Source organism: Furipterus horrens, unplaced genomic scaffold, assembly GCF_987537825.1.
Source record: "Furipterus horrens unplaced genomic scaffold, mFurHor1.1.pri manual_scaffold_4, whole genome shotgun sequence".
Taxonomy (NCBI): domain Eukaryota; kingdom Metazoa; phylum Chordata; class Mammalia; order Chiroptera; family Furipteridae; genus Furipterus; species Furipterus horrens.
In genome coordinates this window covers 186,076,813-186,097,407 of record NW_028327174.1, presented here as the reverse complement: position 1 = coordinate 186,097,407, position 20,595 = coordinate 186,076,813, and the positions used below count along the sequence as shown (strand labels likewise).

The window sequence follows — 20,595 nt, the reverse complement described above, 5'->3', positions numbered from 1 at the left end:
GGTATAGAATCACTAATCTATTCTCTGCATCTATAGATTTGCCTATTTTGACATTTAATGTAACTGGAATCAGATAATATGTGGTCTTTTGTGACTGGCTTCTTTCATTTAGCATGTTTTCAAGATTCATCCATGTTGCAGCATGTGCATATCTTATATGAAGTACTGTTAAAATACTTTTATAAAATTGTTAATTGGTTTTATTTTAAAATTAATTTATAAGAGTTTTTCATACATTCTGGACACAGTCCTTTTCAAGTATATGTATTGCAAGTATTTTATTTCAGTCTGTGGCTTACTTGGTATGTAAGTTTTTGACTCTTGGAGTAACTGTTACCTAACTCCAAGGCTGTAACTTATTATAAGTCTACCGGCAATAAGATGTTCTGGAATTCTTCTCTGCTTAGTAAGATAGCTTCAGTAATAAAAAGAAAGGGAGAGAGAGAGAAAAAAGAGAGAGGAACTGAATTTTTATCCTTTAAAATTTTTATTTTATTTTATTTTATTCAGACCAAAAATTGATTTTCGAAGCAGTAAACAAAGTACTCCTAAGGATCAAATTATATTAATAATTTGTTATCCTAATACCCTAATAGAACACTCATTTAGGCATGGAAGTCATTTGGATATTTTTGTTTTCTGTTTTCAGAATGCCTAGACCATAAAAGTTGTTCCTCATCTATTGTACTTATTAACGAGGATTCTACAAGTGATCATACATCATTTCCACAAAAAAGTCCGTCTCCGGCAAAAGGAGTACCAAACTTGTGTTCCTCTGATGAATATATCTCTGTTAAGAGTCCAACAAAAGAAGAAAAACAAAAGGATGATCAAGAACTAGTTAATAGAATAATCCAAGATAAAGAAAATAAAGACTGCTTGGAACTTGATTGCACAATACTATCCACTGAACCATCATCTTTAAAAATTGAAAAATCTTCTTTTAAACATGGTAAAAAACGGGAGAATGACTTGGACCTTTTGAATGACTTTATCATGATGCGAAGTAAACATAAAACTAGCACGTCAAAGACTGAAGTCACAGATAGTGAAGAAAAAGATGGTGGGTAACTTAGTAGTATTTTGGCATACATATGATAGCTTCAAGGAGTAAATGTATAATTTAGTAAAGACAATAAAGAAACAAAGCTCTTCCACAAAGAATATATTATATTTCAAAGTCAAAGAAAATGTCATTGACTCATGGTGCTTATTGTGCATGAAGAAAGATATGGTTATAGATACGGATGTAGATATGTATTTAAAGATTTTTTAATTGCATTTTAAAATTGTAAGAAAAGCCACTATTTGTAATACTTGCTCTCTATAACTTGACCAGATTCATACTATTTCAAACTATTTTTTTATTATTCTGTCATTCTTGTTTTTCTTTTAGCTTACAGTTGTCTCAGTATTTTAATTTATATTTTAATGTATACTTAAGAACACTTTGCCCAGTTGATTACCTATTAGTCTTTTTAACTTTACCAAAGACTCTCTGTTTGAGTTAAAACTGTTTTACATTCTGCTTATAACCATATCAAAGGTAGTGTAATGTCTTATCATTTCACTTCCATTTAAAAATTGGTATTCTATAGTATATTTGACATAGATTACCCAGATGAAATAACTACAAAATGATGTATAAAAGTTAGATCATACTTAGGTCTTATTGTTCTATATTCTATTAATGTACACAAGATATTGCCCCTGAATCAATTATAAAATAAGACAAGAAGTAAAATATATAACAACATATCACCTCTATTACTAATAAAGGCTAAGTCAGAAAAAGGAGCTTAGTTTGAGAGTCAAATGGCTTGCTAACTAAACACCAGAATTGGGCAGTTACCTACCCAGTCCCAAACTATACTGGACTGGGATAGGATGGGGTGGAAGAACTGCTTGGGAAAGATTCATGACATAGAGAAATAAGGATATGACACAGAGAAATGAAGTAAAGTAGAACAGTACATGTTATTTTAGGTATCGGGAACTGTGCTTGGTGTTTAATCCCTATAACAATATTCAAATAGGTATAGTCATCCATATTTTACATATGAGGAAGCTGAAACTGGTGTCAAGACTGAGATTGAAACACTGGTGTGATGTCCAAGTTATTTTCATTATTACCATTCAACTTTCTACCCAACACAGTGTCAGGTCCATTGGCCCAAATAGTTCAATTTAATCCTGATGTGTTTCAAAGAAGTTTAACAATGTTGATCATAATAGAAAAAAGAATTTAAGTAGAGCAACATTAAGTTTCTTCTGAACAATGCAAATTAATATTTTTACTAGAATTTCGAGATAAAGAAGAATATTCTTTGATTCTCCAAGAAGAAAATCCTATTGTTTGTGCTAATAAAACTCCAGAGAAAATAAATCAGGAAAAGGGAGCAGATAATATCATTGAGATTCAAGCATCAGGTATGCTATATACTTTTAAGATACATTCAAATTAAGTAAATGTGAAAGCCCTTCCCTGGGTATCTAGGATATACCTCATTTTCCATGTACTAACTTTCTTTACTTGTTTCAGATATTTCTTTAGTCCACTTTTACTTTCAAGTTATTTCCAAACCTGTAGGGTCCTATTCATTGCATCTGCCTTCCCCTTTGCCCTATTCCAGTCCACTAAGTGTTATTTCTTCTTTTAAACTGCTGCTTCCCTACATTAAAACAAAGAGGAGCAAACAACTCAGGCTCCTGTGCCCAGTCCAGAAAATGATCTGCTAGTGGTTGCTTTTTCTATTCCCTTGTCTGCTATTAGGGTATTGTAAATAAGCTATTGTTAATCCTATGGTAATTAAACTTTTTGTTCTGCTATAAAGAAGAATATTCTTTGACTTTTAAAGAATAGCCTGATTAAGAACTTCATACTCATTATTAAAGTCAATAAGAAAATATGTGGACTACTATGCAGGAGAAGGAAAGCAAGAACTCCCTCTTTTGCAACAGCATGGATGGAAATGGAGAGTATTATCTAAGTGAAATAAGCGAGGCAGAGAACGACAAACCGCGTATGATCTCACCCATAACAGGAACCTTATGAACAAAACAAACAAAGTAGCAAAATAGAACCAGAGGCACAGAAACAAGGAGCAGATGCACAGTGACCAAAGGGGAGGCAAGAGGGTGGAAATGGGTGGAATTAAGGGGAAAGGTATAGTCAAGGAACATGTACAAATGGCCCACGGACATGAACAGGGTGTGGATTGACAGTGGGAGCGGTGAGTGGGGCAAGGGAGAGCAATGGAGGAAAAATTGGGACAACTGTAATAGAACAATAAAAAAAATCACCTCATTAAAAAAAAAAAGAAAATATGATACTAGTTTTTGAATGTTTTTCATTCCTTTGGTTCAGTCTTACTTATGACCTTTGGATGATTATGGAAGTCTTTAAAAACTGATATTCCAGTGAAAATCAGAAACAATTTGTCATTGTTATAAATTTGTTTGGCTTATGGTTGTAAGCTAATAGTTGATGGAAAAGAAAAAACATTGTGCAGTTCTCTTTATATGGCTCTTCATAGTTGCCATGTTGAGTTACTAAATAAATCCTTTCAAATAAATAGGATAGTCATACAATTATACTAATTCTGTTGAGGAAAGTGTTTTGTTTTTACTAGTTTACTCAGCATAAATATCTTAAAACATCTTTTATACAATCTTATGTAAAATATCATGATTTTTAACTGAGTAAAGAATTTAAATAGAGTTCAGGTTTCCATGAAGGTTAACATATTAAATTGGTTTGTCAAAAAGAACACACAGTCTTTATAAAAACACTGCCTTTAATGCTTTTATTTTTACAGAGAGCCAGTGCCAAGCATACTGTCTCCTAGAAGCAGCAGCTACTCCTATCTTAAAAAACCTTGGATGCCTCCGTACTCTCCCCGTTGCTAATTGGAAATTTGCCACTGTTATTTTTGACCAAACAAGATTCCTCTTAAAGGAACAAGAAAAAGTAGTAAGTGATGCTATTTATCAAGGTGAGTGCAAATAACTTACATTATTGAAAAGTATAAATTTATGAATTATGTATCAAGTTTTTCAGTAAAAAAACAGAATATGCAGAAATTACTCATAGATGAAGGCATAACTGTAATTCAGCATATGGCACCCACACACCAAAATTGGAGAATCAGCTAAGTGAGGAGCAAAGGGTAAGAAATATCATCTGGCGTTGCTTCTTAGTGAAGCTCCCTTGACATATACAGGGTGGGGCAAAAGCAGGTTCACAGTTGTTTGTATAGAAAATAACACAGTAATTAATAAGTAATAATACAAAAATAAACTGTGTTTGAGATGAGCCCTACCATTGCTCTAGCATACTGCCTTGAGAGAGTTGCCAAGCCATGACACAGGTACCTGAGGTGGAGCCCAGTGGTCAATCTGAGTTAAGGAAACAGAATGGAAAGGCTAGGGAGACCAAAGCAGCCAGAGTTAAAAGGATAGATAGAGTATTAGAGCAGAGAACATCACACAGAAAGTCCTGGAGATCTACAGAGAGTCTCCCTCAAGTATTCAGCAGAATACGTATCACACAGTATATGTAGGTTGGAGAACTACCTGATGTTGCAGAAACAAAACCATCTGAAAGTATTGATGGAATTGTACTCTGCATTCACACAGGGCAAAGAATATGCTACCAGCTAGTCTAGAAAAACTTGTAATCTGTGGAGTATTAAATACAGCATTTAGGAAAGTTTTGCCTCAGTAGTGGGGAATAATTATCTCTAGAGTTGGTACTGCTCTGGATCTACCTAACAAATTATAAAAGCCAGACCCGAAGGATCAAACTGTTTCGAAGGAACTTAATTGCATCCTAGAACAAAGCTGAAGAGGATTCATATAAATACAAAAATATGTAGCATCCAGCAAGGTAAAATTCACAATGTCTGGCATTCAATCAAAGATTATCAGGCATAGTTAAGAGACAGGAAAGCACAACCTATAATGAGATTAATCAATCAAAACAAACTCAGAACTGACAAAGATGTTAACATCACCAGAGAAAGACACTGAAACTTATTATAACTGTTTCCCAAATCAAACTTCTAGAGACTACACTACAATGTATGAGATGAAAAATTCTCTGGATGGAGTTAATGGCAGATTAAATATTGCAGAAGAAAATATTAGTTAACTTTAAGGTATAGCAATAGAAATAACACAAAACACAGGTAGATAAAAAAAGTTTTTAAAGGAACAAACGAACGAGTGTCAGTGGGCTGCAAAACAATTTGAAATAGCCTAACATTCTATCAAATAAGAGGCAAAATGGGGAGAAACAGAAGAAAAAATATTTGGAGAAATAATGACTAAAAACTTTCCAAATTTCACTACAAAACCACAGACCCAAGAAACTGAATGAATTCTAAGCATGAGAAGCATGATGAAGCTGCGCCAAAGCATATCATAATCAAATTACTCAAAACCAGTAATAAATAGGAAATTGTAGAAGCAGCCAAAGGGAAAAGAGATATGTTGCGTAAGAGAAACGAAGATAAGGATAACATCAGATTTCTTGTCAGAAATAATGCAAGTGAAAAATGTGGAGTAACATCTTTAAAATACTGAAGAAGAAAAAGATCATCAACCTAGTTTTCTATCTAGGCAAAAATATATTACAGAAACAAAGGTGAAAGAAAGATGTTTTCAGACATACAAAAGCTGAAACAATTCATCAGGTGCAGACTTACACTGTAAGAAATACTGTCCTATGGGTAGAAGAAAAGTATGAAACCTGGTTTCTCTGTTTTGTTTTCATCCCATCCAGGTGATGATTGACTTATTTCCACAAGTCACCCCCAGGGCTGGATATACTATCCACAATCAGTTCTTCTTTTGCCTTTTGATTTTCAATAGTTAACTACTACTTATTTGCCTTGTCTTTATTGGTTGGATCAGCAATTTTCAAATGTTTTAGCAGAACTCTGCTCAGTTAAATATTTCATGGGATGCCACTATATAAAAACAGAGACAAGTGGAGTCTCTTTGGTTAAATTGGGGCAGTGGGTCTAGAATCCTGTCTTCTTGCTCTCACTTCCCCACACAGTGAAATTTAAGCTATCATCGTCAGAAGGCTCTGGGGCTATGTGGACACATTAACTAGACAATTGGCCTGTCCTTGTGAATACATCTCTTGTTTAAGTCATGTCTTTAGACAAATATTCTCAGGGGTCCACCTCCATTTGAAGGGATTGCTTTATGTTATAATCCTCTACTTTTAGTTTAACCAGTTGGCAAGTTATAAATTTAATTTTCTTCTTGTTTCATAACTGGAAGTCACTGACCTTTTTCCCCACCAAGAGTAGAAATAATTAAATATTCTTTGAAAGCAAAAAGAGTATGAGCTCTAAGGTTAGCTGTCTGGGTTTGAATGCCAACTCCACCATTTATTCACAAATTAACGTTGGACAGTTCCTTAACCTCATTAAGACTATTTCCTCATCCATAAAATAAGGATCATGTAAACTTGCCTGAAAGACTTATTGTTACAGATGTAATAAAATAACCACCCTATACATAGCCTGGCACCTAGTAAACAGTCAATAATAAATATTAGCTATTATTGTTAAACATTCTAATACATATTCTAAAGTTGTAATATAGATCCTATGTTTTTAAATATGTTTTTGATCACTTAGGTACAAATGATGAAAAAGAAATGACATTCAAGCATGCAGGTCTCTTACACCTTCTGGTCACAATTCGCGATGTCCTTTTAACATGTAGCTTGGACACAGCATTGGGTCGGTGGGGAAAATTTTCAATTTTCCTTTTCTTTCTGTTGAAATATTTTATCTGAAATAACTTTTAATTTTCTGAAAAAGATGTACCTTGTAAGAAACTATAGACTATATATTTATATAGACTATATATTTTACTCTGTTTATAATCCATAAAAGGAATTAACTGTAACAACTATCATCAGCTAAAAAAATAGGTTCAGGATTCCCTCATCTAGGCCTGAATCACAGAGTACTGATGGCCTTAAGCAGATTTGATTGTATAATCATTATCATGCAGTAATTTTTAGTGTAAGATGACATTTTGCCATATACATTTTAGGTCTTTATTGAATGCCTGTGGCCTTAATCTTTCCTAGATGAAATATGACTAAATTAATAGTAGTAAGATCTTTTGCATTTTTTTAGTTGTGTATATAAATGAGGATACAAACTACTTGAATGATAAAAATAAAATTAATTTGAATGTATTGGCAATTTTATGATTCTGGAAATCTTTTCTAAAACTATCAGAATCATTAAAATACCTGTCTTACTACATTAGTGCTTTGCCCTTATGACAGAATTACTGAAACTTGTTTAGTAATAGTATGCTTATAGGGTTATGTTTTACAACTTAATTTTTAGAACCTATTTTAAATATAAAGTGAAAATAATTTTTCTCTCATCTCTGACCCAGACGTTTCCTCTTATCTGTGACCCAGACAGATATTATTTCTCTAATCCAAGGTTTTAGAGATAACTATTGAGCAGCAGTGAGTTATAATTATACTCCCTCTGCAGCAGTGGGAGTTGTAACACTTGGGTAAGTATTATGTTATCTGGCCAAGTATTATGACTAAGTTACAGCTGCTCTTAGAAAGCCCAGCGTGGTGCTTTTCCTCTCTTTTCCAATTAAACCACCTAGGTGTTCGTGCTGGCTCGGACTGTCTTATCTCCATCAGGCTATAGCCCTAAGGTACCGTGCCTGGACTGAGTATACAGGTATAGTGTCTATGTATTTAGTCACTTGTCCTCATGAGACTTTGGGCTTCCATGAAAGATTGTCAGTCCTACTAACAGCCTGGCTGATGTTAAAGCATAATAGTCGGGCAGAATATCAGATTCTAGCATATCCGAGCTCCTGTGCTATAAAGAGATGTACAATTGTGACTCACTTCTGCACAATATTTATTGAAAAGGACTGAAAGAAATTTTAATTTTTTTGTCTCTGTTATGACTCTTATTTTGTCTCTGTTATGACTCTTATTTTCTTTCAGATTTTTATCATGGAGTTTCTCAAAGAACAAAAGTCATGCCCCCACCCCCACCTTTTTGTTTTTAACAGGATATTTGTCAAATGCAAAAGATGTGTACAAAAGCATTTTAGGTTCCTATCTGAATGATGTTTGGAGGCAGCTAGAGATTGTACAGTTTATTAGGGAAAAAAAGCCTGAAACCAACTACAAAATACAAGAATTGCAATGTCAGATACAAAATTGGATGCAAAGTGAACAGCAAGTTAAGGCAAGTACTGGAATAAAGCACATAACAGTAATTAGCTTAACTGAGAGCCAAATGTGAGGTGAATTTTTGCACTTAATTTTGAAATTATAATATAGTCTATGCTATTTGGTCCCTTGACAGTTTTTTTCTTAACTAAGTTAACAGAACAATATCAGTCCCAGAGAAAAGATGATTTACATCATTATTCCTATGTCTTGAATTTTTATTATACAGTTTTCCATGGATTACTTCTCCAGATCTCAAAAATTCTGTATGGTACTTGTAAGTTAATGAACATATGCCCTGTAATAGAACTACAATAATTTATTTTTAGATATTGAACTGAAATCTCACCTTATGTGATTCTACCAAAAAAAAGAAAGAGAGAAAGAAAGATAGAAAAGCACTTATTTTATCCCTTGGATTATATTGGAAATTTTTGTCCACCCTACCTCAAGTATATGAAGGTTGCATTAATAAATATTTAAGAGAAAATGCTTTTTAAAATCTTTTCAAGCAAAAAACATTTCAGATGTTTTATATATAATCTGGTTACAAATTTGACCTTTTTCTCTTTCTCTCTGGCCTTCCAATATTTTTATCCCCAACTTTATGGTTATTTGGTAACTCTCTTGAGTCATTAAAATAATTTAAAACAATCAGTAAGAAATTTAAATTTGAAATTGATTTGTTGTCCTCTCTCCACCCCTCCCCAAAATATCTGTAATGGTAAGTAGGAAAGTATAGCAGCAAGTCATTGGTTTTCTCCAACAAATTCACACAATACAGGCAGAGACAACTTGGTTCTGGATAGAAGCATCTGTGGCAATACTTGAAGAATGCTAAGGATGTCCTACTACTGCAAAGTTTTTTCCTCATTAATATTTGATCATACCAGAATTTATTCCTTTGTATTTAAGCATGGTATCTTTTACAACACAAATACTTACTTTGTAATCTTATTGCCATTAGTTTCATATAGCCAATTAAGTTTGTCACTGTAGCAAAACTATGAAAAAGAATAATTATTTAAATATACATGTATAAGAAATTCTTATTTTTGGTCAGGTGCTGATTATAATAAGAATGGACTCAGATGGTGAAAAACATTTACTCATTGAAATCCTTAACAAAATGGAAGGTAGGCAGTTTTTAATTATGCATCATTTGATAACATGCTTGAACATAAAAATGTATTGATCAAACCAAACTTTAAAATTAAGATATAATTAACATACCATAAATTTATCCTTTAAAAGTTAATAACTCAGTGATATCTAATTAGTTTTTAAATCAATCTGGACTATAAATCTGCAATATAATATACTGTAATGTACTGTACACATTGATACCTTTTACTGATACCTGCTAGTTACTAAATAATACTGACTACTTACCACAGCTCTATGAATAGGTCTTATTAGCTCAATTTTACAAATAAAGAAACTACAGTTCACAAAGGTGATGTAGCATGCAAATCTCCAGGTACCAAGTGAGGGAATCAGAATTTGAACCTAGGTCTCTGTTGTTCCACTGTAATTCTTCAGTTTGTTCTCCTACCCCCCACTGCCCTCTTTGTCAACCCTTTCCACCTGTGCTGTGAACCTATTGCTTATATGTAACTGCTTGTTCACCTCCGTGTCTTAAGTGAAACCCAGTTTCCCCCAGATGATACTGCTTCCCCTCCATCCTTCTCATACGGAAGCTAGTTCTGTGATTTTATGTGTTTGCAAGATCCTAGCAATGCACTCAGCAAGTAATCTGCTTTGGAATCATAGCTAATACAAATCATTATTGAAAAGAAAATTAGCTTTTAAATAACATAACATTATCAATTATTAGAGAGAAATCATACTCCCTCCCTTCTTATTGCTACCAAAACTACTGTCATATTTAAGTAAACATAAAATGATTAAGTATTACTTTGTTATTACTACATCAGACCATTGTGAACTTTACAGGTGACAGAGTACACTAATAGAGTGTGAGTTGATTTTAACTAGAATTAGCTATTCTTAAATCAATCATGCCTATAAAAAATAAACTGTATGTGTGGCTACAGAATTTTTTTGGTGTTTATTATATTTTGTTAAAAAAATTAGTAACATATGAAATTTAAATTGAAATGCAGTCTCTTGATGCTTAACTGTGTACTTAAATTTTTACTAGAGAAAAAAGGTAAAATCTACCATCATTTTTAGCAAAATAAAATTAATTGTACAGAATTGGTGAGCAAGTTTAATTTAGTCATTTTTAAATTAAGTTTTTGATCCATTTTATTATTTTACATAATAAATTCAAAATTTCCTTGCTCATACACACAGCATATACACACACCAGAAGTATTTCTTACAGTTTAAACTTTCTACTCCCTAGATTTAGAAAAATAACCACCCAAATTGTATTTTAAGCAGTTTCCTTGATCTTTAATTCGTTTTTGTGCTAGTGAAATACATGACACATCCAAAAATTACATATGAACAAAACACTGAAAAGCTCTGGCCCATGTGGCTCAGTTGGAGTGTCATCCGGTAAACTGAAAGATGGTGGGTTTGATTCCCCATCAGGACACATGCCTAGGTTGCAGGTTTTGTCCCCAGTTGGGGCGCATAGGAGAGGCAACCGATGTTTCTCTCTCTCATGGATTTTTTTCTCTCCCTCTCTCTGGCCTCCCTTTCTCTGTATCTAAAAAAGTCAGTAAGCATATCCTTGGGTGAGGATTAAAAAAGTAATAATGAAAAAACCTTTCTTTCATTACTCTTTTTCTAACAGGTTTAACATTGACTGTCTTACATTCGAACAAAGGAAAAGATTTTCTGGAATCTGAAGGTGTTTCAGATGGGTAAAAATGTATTTCTTCATCTATAGGGAGCAAATATACAAATTCCACAAGAAAAAGCACAATTTCTCCTAGAATTTAACTATTATAAAAGGTTTAATAAAATCTGAAATTAACCCATGTTTCTACTCTCTTCCTGAAAAAATGCTTTACATAAAGCACTTTAATTCATTTCATTGCCTTGTGTTATATATAATTGTTGTCCAGAATTTTAGTTCAGTCTTGCTTTAATATACCCAAATTATCATTATTATTGTTATTGTCAGTCCATAACGTGCCTGTTTAAATGTACCAGATTTTACCAGCTTTTTTGCTCAGCATTGTTTCTTGTATTTCCTTCATTTGTTTGGGTTCTCCTTCCTGAAGTACAGAAGTATAAATTCTTTTAGTGAGGGCCAGTTAATAATAAATTTAGTGTTGTCTAGAAATGTTTTTCTTTTGCCTTATTTTATGTAGAAATTGTTCATTCCTAACATTAAATCTAAATAATAAAAAGAGAAGATATAAATCAAATAGAAGCCCATAAAAGCTAGACATAGATACCTTTTAGCTTCTATCTATCTAGATTGCTCTGGGTAGAAAGCAGCAGCAGAAAATTTTAATTACAGTAAGTGCTATTATATGAAATTCAAAGATGGGAAAGAAAACTTAAGTATTTTATCTTTTTGTTGTTGTTAAATCACTTATGAAACCCACTGAGAAAAGAACTATTTCATAGTTGTTAGGTAATATTCTATTCTATAGATTTTTCAAATATTAAAACCTCACATTTGTAGGAAATTGAAATTTATTTTTCTTGGTGATTTATCTGCTATGGATAAAACTCAGGTAATAATCAAATTAAGGACCCTTGCTTTTAAGGATGTGAAATAGTCTAGAGTTTTTTATATTTGGGTTTTTAAAAAAGTATGTCCATCCAAAAAAAAAAAAAAAAAGATGAAAAGAGAATAGCACAATTGGAGTGCAAATCAACAGAAAATACCCCAGTGCTTTTCCGAGATAAGTAGTCATAGATCAGAGAAGAATAAAATAAGCCAAAAACAGTTATCTTTTAGCACTCCAAGTAAATAATGGTGCAAGTCTAATTCCATTCTCCTGGCTTTCTTTTGTCTTCAGTACAAGTTCCTGTGTAGTAGTACATACTCAATATATTGGAGCAGATTTCCCCTGGAGTAATTTCTCATTTGTGGTGGAATACAATTACATAGAAAACTCGTGTTGGACTAAACACTGTGAAAAATTGAATATTCCATTCGTGGCCTTTAGAGTGATTCTTCCAGACACAGTTTTAAAGAGTAAGAATACAAACTAAAAAAAATTTTTGTTCTGTTAGGATGTAAAATTTCTGTTTTCTGTTTCTGATCTACAGAAAGACAAGAAGCTGTGACATTAGAAAACTTGAGTGTAAGCTCTAATTTTGCCACTGTCTACGTGACCTTGAACAAGTCCTTTAACTATCTCTTACATCATATTTCTCATTAGTAAAGTAAATTTTACTGGTTGTATTTATCTTTAAACCCTTTAACTTCTAAATTTTACTTGCAATAACAAAATTTTATGACAATTACATCTATTATCAATCTGGTACTTTTACTCAATAGTATTTTATTAAATTTTAGAGAAAAATTATATAGTAGTATGTTGAATGATTCAGAAAAGTTTTAATAAGCAACAAAAGTTTATACATAAGTACTTAGAAAAAAGTCTAAAACCACTTTGTGTACCCTTTGGTTTCTTTGTGTTTCTCGTCTCACATGACTAAGGTTGTGAATTCTCAGATCCTAAATTTAAAAGCCCAAAGATGTTTACTCCCAGTGCATCTCTCTGTCAATAGTTATCATAAGTTACTTTCTATCCACTCCAGTATGAGTGGGCAGTTTGAATTCTGAGTCATTTCAACTCAGTTCTAAAATACACTATAATCATTATTTTGAATCTTTGGTATTTAGAATTAACTGTTAAATTAGTTAAGTAATTGAAACATGGGCCTGAGAAAAAAGATAAGCATTCTCATTTATATGTAGAGGCTTCTTTCATTCTTTTATTCAACCAATTCCTTATTTGCGGCATTTACAATGCTTCAATTCTCCACGATTATACTGTAAGGTAAAGTAGTTTTATACCTTCTATACCTTTATATACTTGTTCTAAGAAATCAGGATTCCAAGTTGTAAACTTAATTGCTAGGTCAAAGGTATACACACATTTATATATTGCCAAATGTCCTTCCAGAAATGCTATTCCAATTTATATGTATGCAGAAAGTGTGAGAGGATCTTTTTTCCATATCTTTATAATAAGTAGATATTATTAATCTTTTAAATTTTTGACATATAGTCAGAAAATATTTTATAGTCATTTTCATTTGCATATCTATAATTTTTCATGTATTTTCATATGTAAATTGATTTTGTATAGTCATTCTTTTATAAATTGCTTGTTTATGTCCTTTGTCCATTTAGCTATTGAGGCATTTATTCTTTTCCTATTGATTTGTATGATTCCCTATTGTATATTGTGCACAACTTAAAATTTTAATCAGTTTATATTTATACAGAAAATGTCCAATATATACTTAAGTGAATAAAGCAAATTTTAGCATTCAGGTAGATTATAGTCCTATTATTTCTTTTCCTTTTTCTTTAAGGGAATTTACATGTGTGAGTGTAGATAAGCAATGATATAGAAAAAACATCTGGAAGTACATGTACTAAACTCTGTTTTTAGTATATAGTGCTTTTTAGTAAATCTGTTAACTTTGTTTGATTTCTAGGTAGTAGGATAACATATGGTTTTTATTTTATTCTTCAGACCTTTATTCTGATTTCTGATTGTTTACAATGAATATGTATTATTTTATATTACTCCTTGAACATTCACCTCTTATTCTCATGTTTAATGAAAAATAGAAAGAGCTGGGAGATGAGAAAAAAAGAGAATTATTTATAAATTTTCTCTTATTTAGGAAACAACATGCTGGATAGTTTTGGTGGTTTTCTTTTGGATATTCAGATTCCATATACGTTTTTTGCATCTGAAGGACTTCTTAATACTCCAGAAATACTTCAGTTGCTCGAATCCAAGTGAGTTATTGATTTCATAACTTTAGCAAAGGTTTTGTATATCTTAATGGCTAAATATTATGCTAAATATATGGCACTATTTCTCTTGGATGCAAGCCTGGTATTATATCATACAGGAATAGTTTTCCAGAAAGTTTTTGTCAGTGTACATTTTCCTCCTTTAGTACACCATCATAATTATTAAGTACTACTTTTTGTTCATATAAATCAATTTTGTGGAGAAAATATTTCATTGTTTAAATTTGTTTTAATTGCATTTCTTTTGTTCCTAGCAAATAAGAACATTTTATGTGGGTTTTTTCTGTGATTTATGGTTATATCTTTGAGTCATTGATAGTATAGAGAATGACTATTCTAAATAAAGAGAGAATGACTGTTCTTAGAGAACTTTAAATACTGCCTGCAAAACAGGACTATAAAAGTCTAAATAAATTTTCAAGTTTTTAGACCTTTAGTTCTAAGGTCATACCTACACTGAGCATTTAAAATCATATAAAACTTTATCAAAGCACACAGTTGTCATAGGGATATTAGACACCGGGATCTATCTCAAAGAAGAATGATAATGCTGTGACCTTAGTTAAAATGTAGATTTATTTTCCATGCTTTTGACTTTATATCTTAATGCTGTGGGTCAGACACAGAAACTTCTAAACATAAAATCCAAGCCAGTTTTAAGGAGAAAGGAAAGAAAAGTCTGATAAATGCAGAATGTTTAGTCTCATAGCATAATATTTTAGTTTCATTAATTATTATTTAAAGAGAAGAATAAATTGGTCAATACATTTGTAGTAGTATTATGTGCAGCAACTCTTAGCAAATTACCTAAGGCAACAAATAGCCAACTAATTTGTCATATATACTGAATAAATCATAATTTCATCCCTCAAATTTATAAAGTATAATACATTGATGTATAAAAGAAAAAGCACAGTAGTTCAAATAATTTAATATGTAGGAGAACAAAACAGCTTTTCTTAAAGTGTTCTTAGCTGTTTCATTATGTCACTCAACATATTGTATCTTACAGCTATAATATCACCCTGGTGGAGCGATGCTGTGGTGAGGCGTTGAAGTCCTTTGGAAGTACGGAGCGTTACGTGGTAGTGACAGTTGATGAACATACTGCCATAATTTTGCAGGTAAAACTACACAGTAAAAATATATAAGTCAAATAAATTAAAATATATGTCTAGCCATGTAATTTATTATTAACTTTACTATAGAGTCGTCGTCGTCGACGACGACGACGACGACGACGACGACTATAGAGTGCTTAACCATAATGTATTAGCAATTTCTTCCAAAGCTTTGCACATGAGTCACAAGTACCAGAAACATCACTGTGGAAAACATCACTTGTCTGTTACCAAGCTTCTTTGGTGACTTACGGTTTTTAGCATACTTTAAGACAAAGCAAATATAGAATCTTTAATATTGTATATTGAACAACTGTTAAACATATTTATAGAATAATTAGAGTGTTGAAAACTTTAAAAACTAAATCCTACCCACTGTTTCTTAAAAGGGTGTAGTATATTAATCCATGATTGGTAATAATGGGATTTCCTGTAAGCTAAGCAGGGATTGCCTATAAATAAGCTGGGTTTTAAAAAAGAATTAATGACAAATATTATGAGCAAGTGTTAACAATATAAGAATTATATGATGGAAACAATGCTCTGTTAGAGGGATTCTTAAGAGATATTGTGTCTTGCATATTTAAGGTTCTTAAGAAAAACAATTATTTGAGGAGAAATATCATTTGTGAAACTGTTTAAATCCATAGTTACATAAATTACTGTTAGAGTAAGACACTTTCTGAATTATGTACTCTATCAAAAATTGTGTTAAAGGAAAAAGAGAACTCTAGATCAATAGCTAGAGATTCCTAGAAGTCCATTAACTGCTGCTTTCTCATCTTCCTTAAGTAAGCATTTGGAGCAAATTAACTATTTTAAACATATTTTCTATTGCCTTTAGGAGTAGCCAGATCTACAAAGGACTTCACCCAAATATGGGCACTCTGTATGTAGGCTGCTTTCTTCCTATCTAGGACTTTAGGAGATCTGTGAGCCTTTCTTGCTGAACCTATCACCAGCTATTTTACATCTATTGTAGATTTTCCCCTACTACTTCCAGTGTGATTTTCATTGTTTTCATAAAATAAAAGCCCGTACCCATGCTTCTTCTCAAGTTATAATTTATATATCATAGATTCTTGATATATGGTAGCAATAATTTCATAACTATTAATCTAATGAATCATTTTATTTATCTTCTGGTAGGACCTAGAAGAATTGAATTCTGAAAAGGCATCAGACAACATCATTATGAGACTGATGGCATTATCATTCCAGTACAGCTGTTGTTGGATAATTTTATATGCCAAAAAAACATTAAACTCAGAGTAAGTAACCATTTATTCATCTAAAGCTACATTCATATTTTTTAAGTTATTCAGTCCTCTTCTGTGAATAGAAGTAGCTATGCAGATTTTCCACTTGCTCATCTAATTTGCTTTAAGTCAGGGATTCTCATGATGGAGGTATGCCCCGAAGAAAACAAATTGCGATCTTGGAGATATGATTCCACTGGACATTCTGTGCAAATCATCCTCCCCTCCTCTACCTCACTAAGAATTGCTGCTTTAAGTGTTTTGTTTCTTATTACTTTTTAATTCTGTACTTGTCTGTTAAAAGATAAGCATTTTTAAAATTTATTTTAGAGAGAGAGGGAAGGAGAGAGAGAGAAAAGAATTGATCTGTTGTTCCACTTATCCATGCCTTCATGGGTTGCTTCTTATATGTGTCCTAATCAGACATCAAACCTGCACCCTTGGCATATAGGGACAATGGTCTAACCAACTGAGCTACCTGGCCAGGGCCTAGATAAGTCATTCTTAAATTACTTCTCTAAAATTATATTAAATACACCAGCTAACTAACATCTTGCTATACTTTCTTTCATTAATGTGCATTACTGAAGAATTACAAAAAAAAAAAAGAAAAAAGAAATGCATGCCAAGCAACTGAGCAGTAAGGGGATGAGTTAAACTTCTCTCCTTCCTCCCTCAACCCCAGCATCCCCTAGATTTAACAGTATTATTTAAAAATGGAGTAGGAAATTTTTTTATCAAAAAAGTGCTAAGCAAGCAAAGAAACATGAGTCTGTCATACTAGTATTTTCTTAGCCAGGTTATTCTAATGACATTATGAAATGTGGAAAACAAAATGAATTTCTGATAAGTATAATCAGATGTCAAATGAGTGGGAGTATAGTAATATAATTCTTTTTAGGTACTATCTTACAGAAAAGACACTTCATCACCTAGCACTGATTTATGCAGCTTTAGTTTCGTTTGGCCTAAAATCAGAAGAACTGGATGTAAAGGTATTCTTTTCCTATATGTTTGTTCATAAATAAAAACTATACTCAAACATATAAGCCCAATGAGAAGAAACATTAAATGGGTAAACTAAAACTGCTTAAAAGCCAAATCAAGAAAAATTTTCAAATTAATGAATATTCTTTCCACCTAAGCTTCTTTTCTAAAAGCCTTTAGTTTAATAAATTTAACATCATATTTTTTAAACTTCTTATTTTTAGTTGAGAACTATTACGTTAACCTAGAAAAGGCTTAATATTAAACATTATGGACTTCTGGCCAAGATGAAGGCATAGGTAGACACATTTCGCCTCCTTCTGCAACCATAGGAAGGATTACATCTACCTGAAAACAAAGACAACCAGAACTACTAGAAAATCAAACTGTATGAAGTCCAACAAAGACATAAGGAAATAATACTTGTCCAGATGGATAGGAGGGGCAGAGATGGAGAGCTGGGGCAGAGAGCACGAAGTATCACAGCTGGCAGAACGAGCAGCCACACATTATAAAAGCCAGGAGGGACAGCTGGGGAGTGATCCTAGTCCCAGGCCAGACCACACAGCTTATGGTTCCAGTGCCGGAAAAATAAAGCCTCATTGCTTCTGGCTCTGAAAACCAGTGGGGGTTGAGGCATCGGAAGAAACTGCATCTGTCAGGAGAGTCCATTTAGAGGGCCCCCAAAGTCCTAGAACATACACAAATTCACCTACTCCGGGAACCATCACCAGGGTAACAGGTAGAGGGGCACCAGTCACATATGGGAAGTGGGTGAAGTGACTGGGAAAGGGGTGAGTGCCAAGCAAGCAGCATACAGCGCCACATACAGCACCACAAGGTGGTGAAATGGGTAACCCAGAACTGATGAATACCTAGGTGCTACAGCTCTACCTAATACACAGAGACAAATACAGGAGGCTGTCAAGTTGAGGAGACAGAGAAGTATGGCTCAAAAGAGGGAGCAGATCAAGGCTCTAGAGGGAGACCTAAGTGAGGAGGAGATAGCCAACTTAACAGAAGCAGAGTTCAAAACAATGGTGATAAAGATGCTCACAGAAATTATTGGGTTTGGCAAATGCATAAGGGAAGAAGTGAAGGCTATACTAAATGACATGAAGAAAATCCACATGAAACCAATGGTGAAGGGAAGGGACCTGGGTTCAAATCAATGATTTGGAACATAAGAAAGAAATAACCAACCAGTACAGAATAAGGAAACAAGAATTGAAAAAAACAAGGAGAGGGTTATGAACCTCTGGGACAACTTTAAATGTACCAACATCTGAATCATGGGGGTGCCAGAAGGAGAAGAGGAAGAGAAAGAAATTGAAAACTTATCTGAAAAAATAATGAAGGAAAACTTCCCTAATTTGGCGAAGGAAATAGACACACAGTCCAGGTAGCACAGAATCCCAAATAAGCTAGGCCCAAAGAGAACCACACCAAGACACATCATAATTAAAATGCCAAAGGCTAAAGATAAAGAGAAAATCTTAAAAGCAGCGAGAAAAGGAGACAGTTACCTATAAAGGGTTCCTATAAGACTATCAGCTGATTTCTCAAAAGAAACTTTCCAGGCAAGAGGGGACTAGCAAGAAGTATTCAAAGTAATGAAAGCAAGGACCTTCAACCAAGATTACTCTATCCAGCAGAGCTATCATTTAGAATGGAAGGGCAGATAAAGTGCTTCCCAGACAAGGTAAAGCTAAAGGAGTTCATCATCGCCAAGCCCTTATTATATGAAATGTTAAAGGGGCACATTTTTAAAAGAGAAGAATATCAAAACTATGAATAGTAAAATGACAACAAACTCACAACTATCAACAAATGAATCTAAAAAAAAAAACAAAACAAAACAAAATTAAGCAAACAACTAGAACAGGAACAGAACCATAGGTATAGAGACCATATGGAGTGTTATCAGCTAGAAGGGGAATGGGGAGAATAGGGGGAAAGGTGGAGGAATCGAGAAGCATAACTGGTGGGTACAAAATAGACAGGGGGACGTTAGGAATAGTAGAGTAAATGGAGAAGCTAAAGAACCTATATGCATGACCCCTGGACATGAACTAAGGCAGGGGGTGGGATTGCTGGAGGAAAGGGAGGTACTGGGCAGAGGGCAGCAAAGGGAAAAAATTGGGCCAACTGTAATAGCATATCAATAAAATATACTAAAGAAATAAACATTACAAGTGATATCCAGATTGCTTTTTATTCTAATATAGATGAAATATAACAACAAATAAAATTAAAAGATTTTATTAATAAGTGTCAATGATAGTGAAGAAAAACAATTTAGTTCCAAAAGTTGGAAACTACAAGGATATCAAACTTAAAAAAGGAAAGAAAATTGCTTATTTTTACAAATAAAATATTCTAGATTTCACATAGACAAATTAATAATCTATAATAGTGCTCAAGGGTTGGAATCTGCTGTTTTTCATTCTCTTCTAATTATGAACACATTTTGAAAGATATATGTTGCTTCCTAATATTTTCAACAGTCTAACATTAAAAAAAATTTTTTTTTAGCTTATAATGGCCCCAGGAGTAGAAGAGAGTGCATTGATAATTCGACAAATTGCTGACCACAATTTAATGACCTCAGAGAGAGATCCTCATGAATGGTTGGATAAATCCTGGCTTGAAGTTTCACCATCTAAGGTTTATTTCCTAAATAAGTAAATTAGATATTTACAAAGCAAATATAAATACTTGTATTTGGATTTTCTTTCCGGTATCATATTTTTGTCCTCTAATGCTTGCATGAACATATATGACAATAACTATAATGTACGACTTTCACTTAGATCATTTTCCAGAACCATTTGTAATTTTTAGTTTCACAGAACTTTTTAATGAGATTTTTATAAGTTATTATAGGGTGATTTAATGACTTCAATTACTTAAATTTAAAAACATAACTTTTCTTTTTATTATTCCTAAATTTAAACATTTAAAAATAGTAAATTAACTGAGAACAACAAAATTTTATCATTTCATGATTTGTCAGTAAATTATATAATTGAAACTCAGAGTAAA

At 32.8% G+C, this 20,595-nt stretch overlaps 1 protein-coding gene across 1 annotated transcript in view; it reads left to right on the top strand.

Annotated features, from left to right (window-relative positions):
• Nucleotides 1-20,595, top strand: part of SHOC1 (shortage in chiasmata 1) — a 66,784-nt gene that overhangs the window by 40,749 nt on the left and 5,440 nt on the right. Inside the window, exons 11-23 of the mRNA XM_090275959.1 lie at nucleotides 650-1,063; nucleotides 2,302-2,430; nucleotides 3,819-3,995; nucleotides 6,657-6,761; nucleotides 8,086-8,264; nucleotides 9,312-9,384; nucleotides 11,016-11,085; nucleotides 12,199-12,377; nucleotides 14,048-14,165; nucleotides 15,196-15,307; nucleotides 16,454-16,575; nucleotides 17,465-17,558; nucleotides 20,086-20,217. Of these exons, the coding sequence (XP_090132085.1) occupies nucleotides 650-1,063; nucleotides 2,302-2,430; nucleotides 3,819-3,995; nucleotides 6,657-6,761; nucleotides 8,086-8,264; nucleotides 9,312-9,384; nucleotides 11,016-11,085; nucleotides 12,199-12,377; nucleotides 14,048-14,165; nucleotides 15,196-15,307; nucleotides 16,454-16,575; nucleotides 17,465-17,558; nucleotides 20,086-20,217 (1,904 nt within the window). The remainder of the gene's footprint in view (nucleotides 1-649; nucleotides 1,064-2,301; nucleotides 2,431-3,818; nucleotides 3,996-6,656; nucleotides 6,762-8,085; nucleotides 8,265-9,311; nucleotides 9,385-11,015; nucleotides 11,086-12,198; nucleotides 12,378-14,047; nucleotides 14,166-15,195; nucleotides 15,308-16,453; nucleotides 16,576-17,464; nucleotides 17,559-20,085; nucleotides 20,218-20,595) is intronic.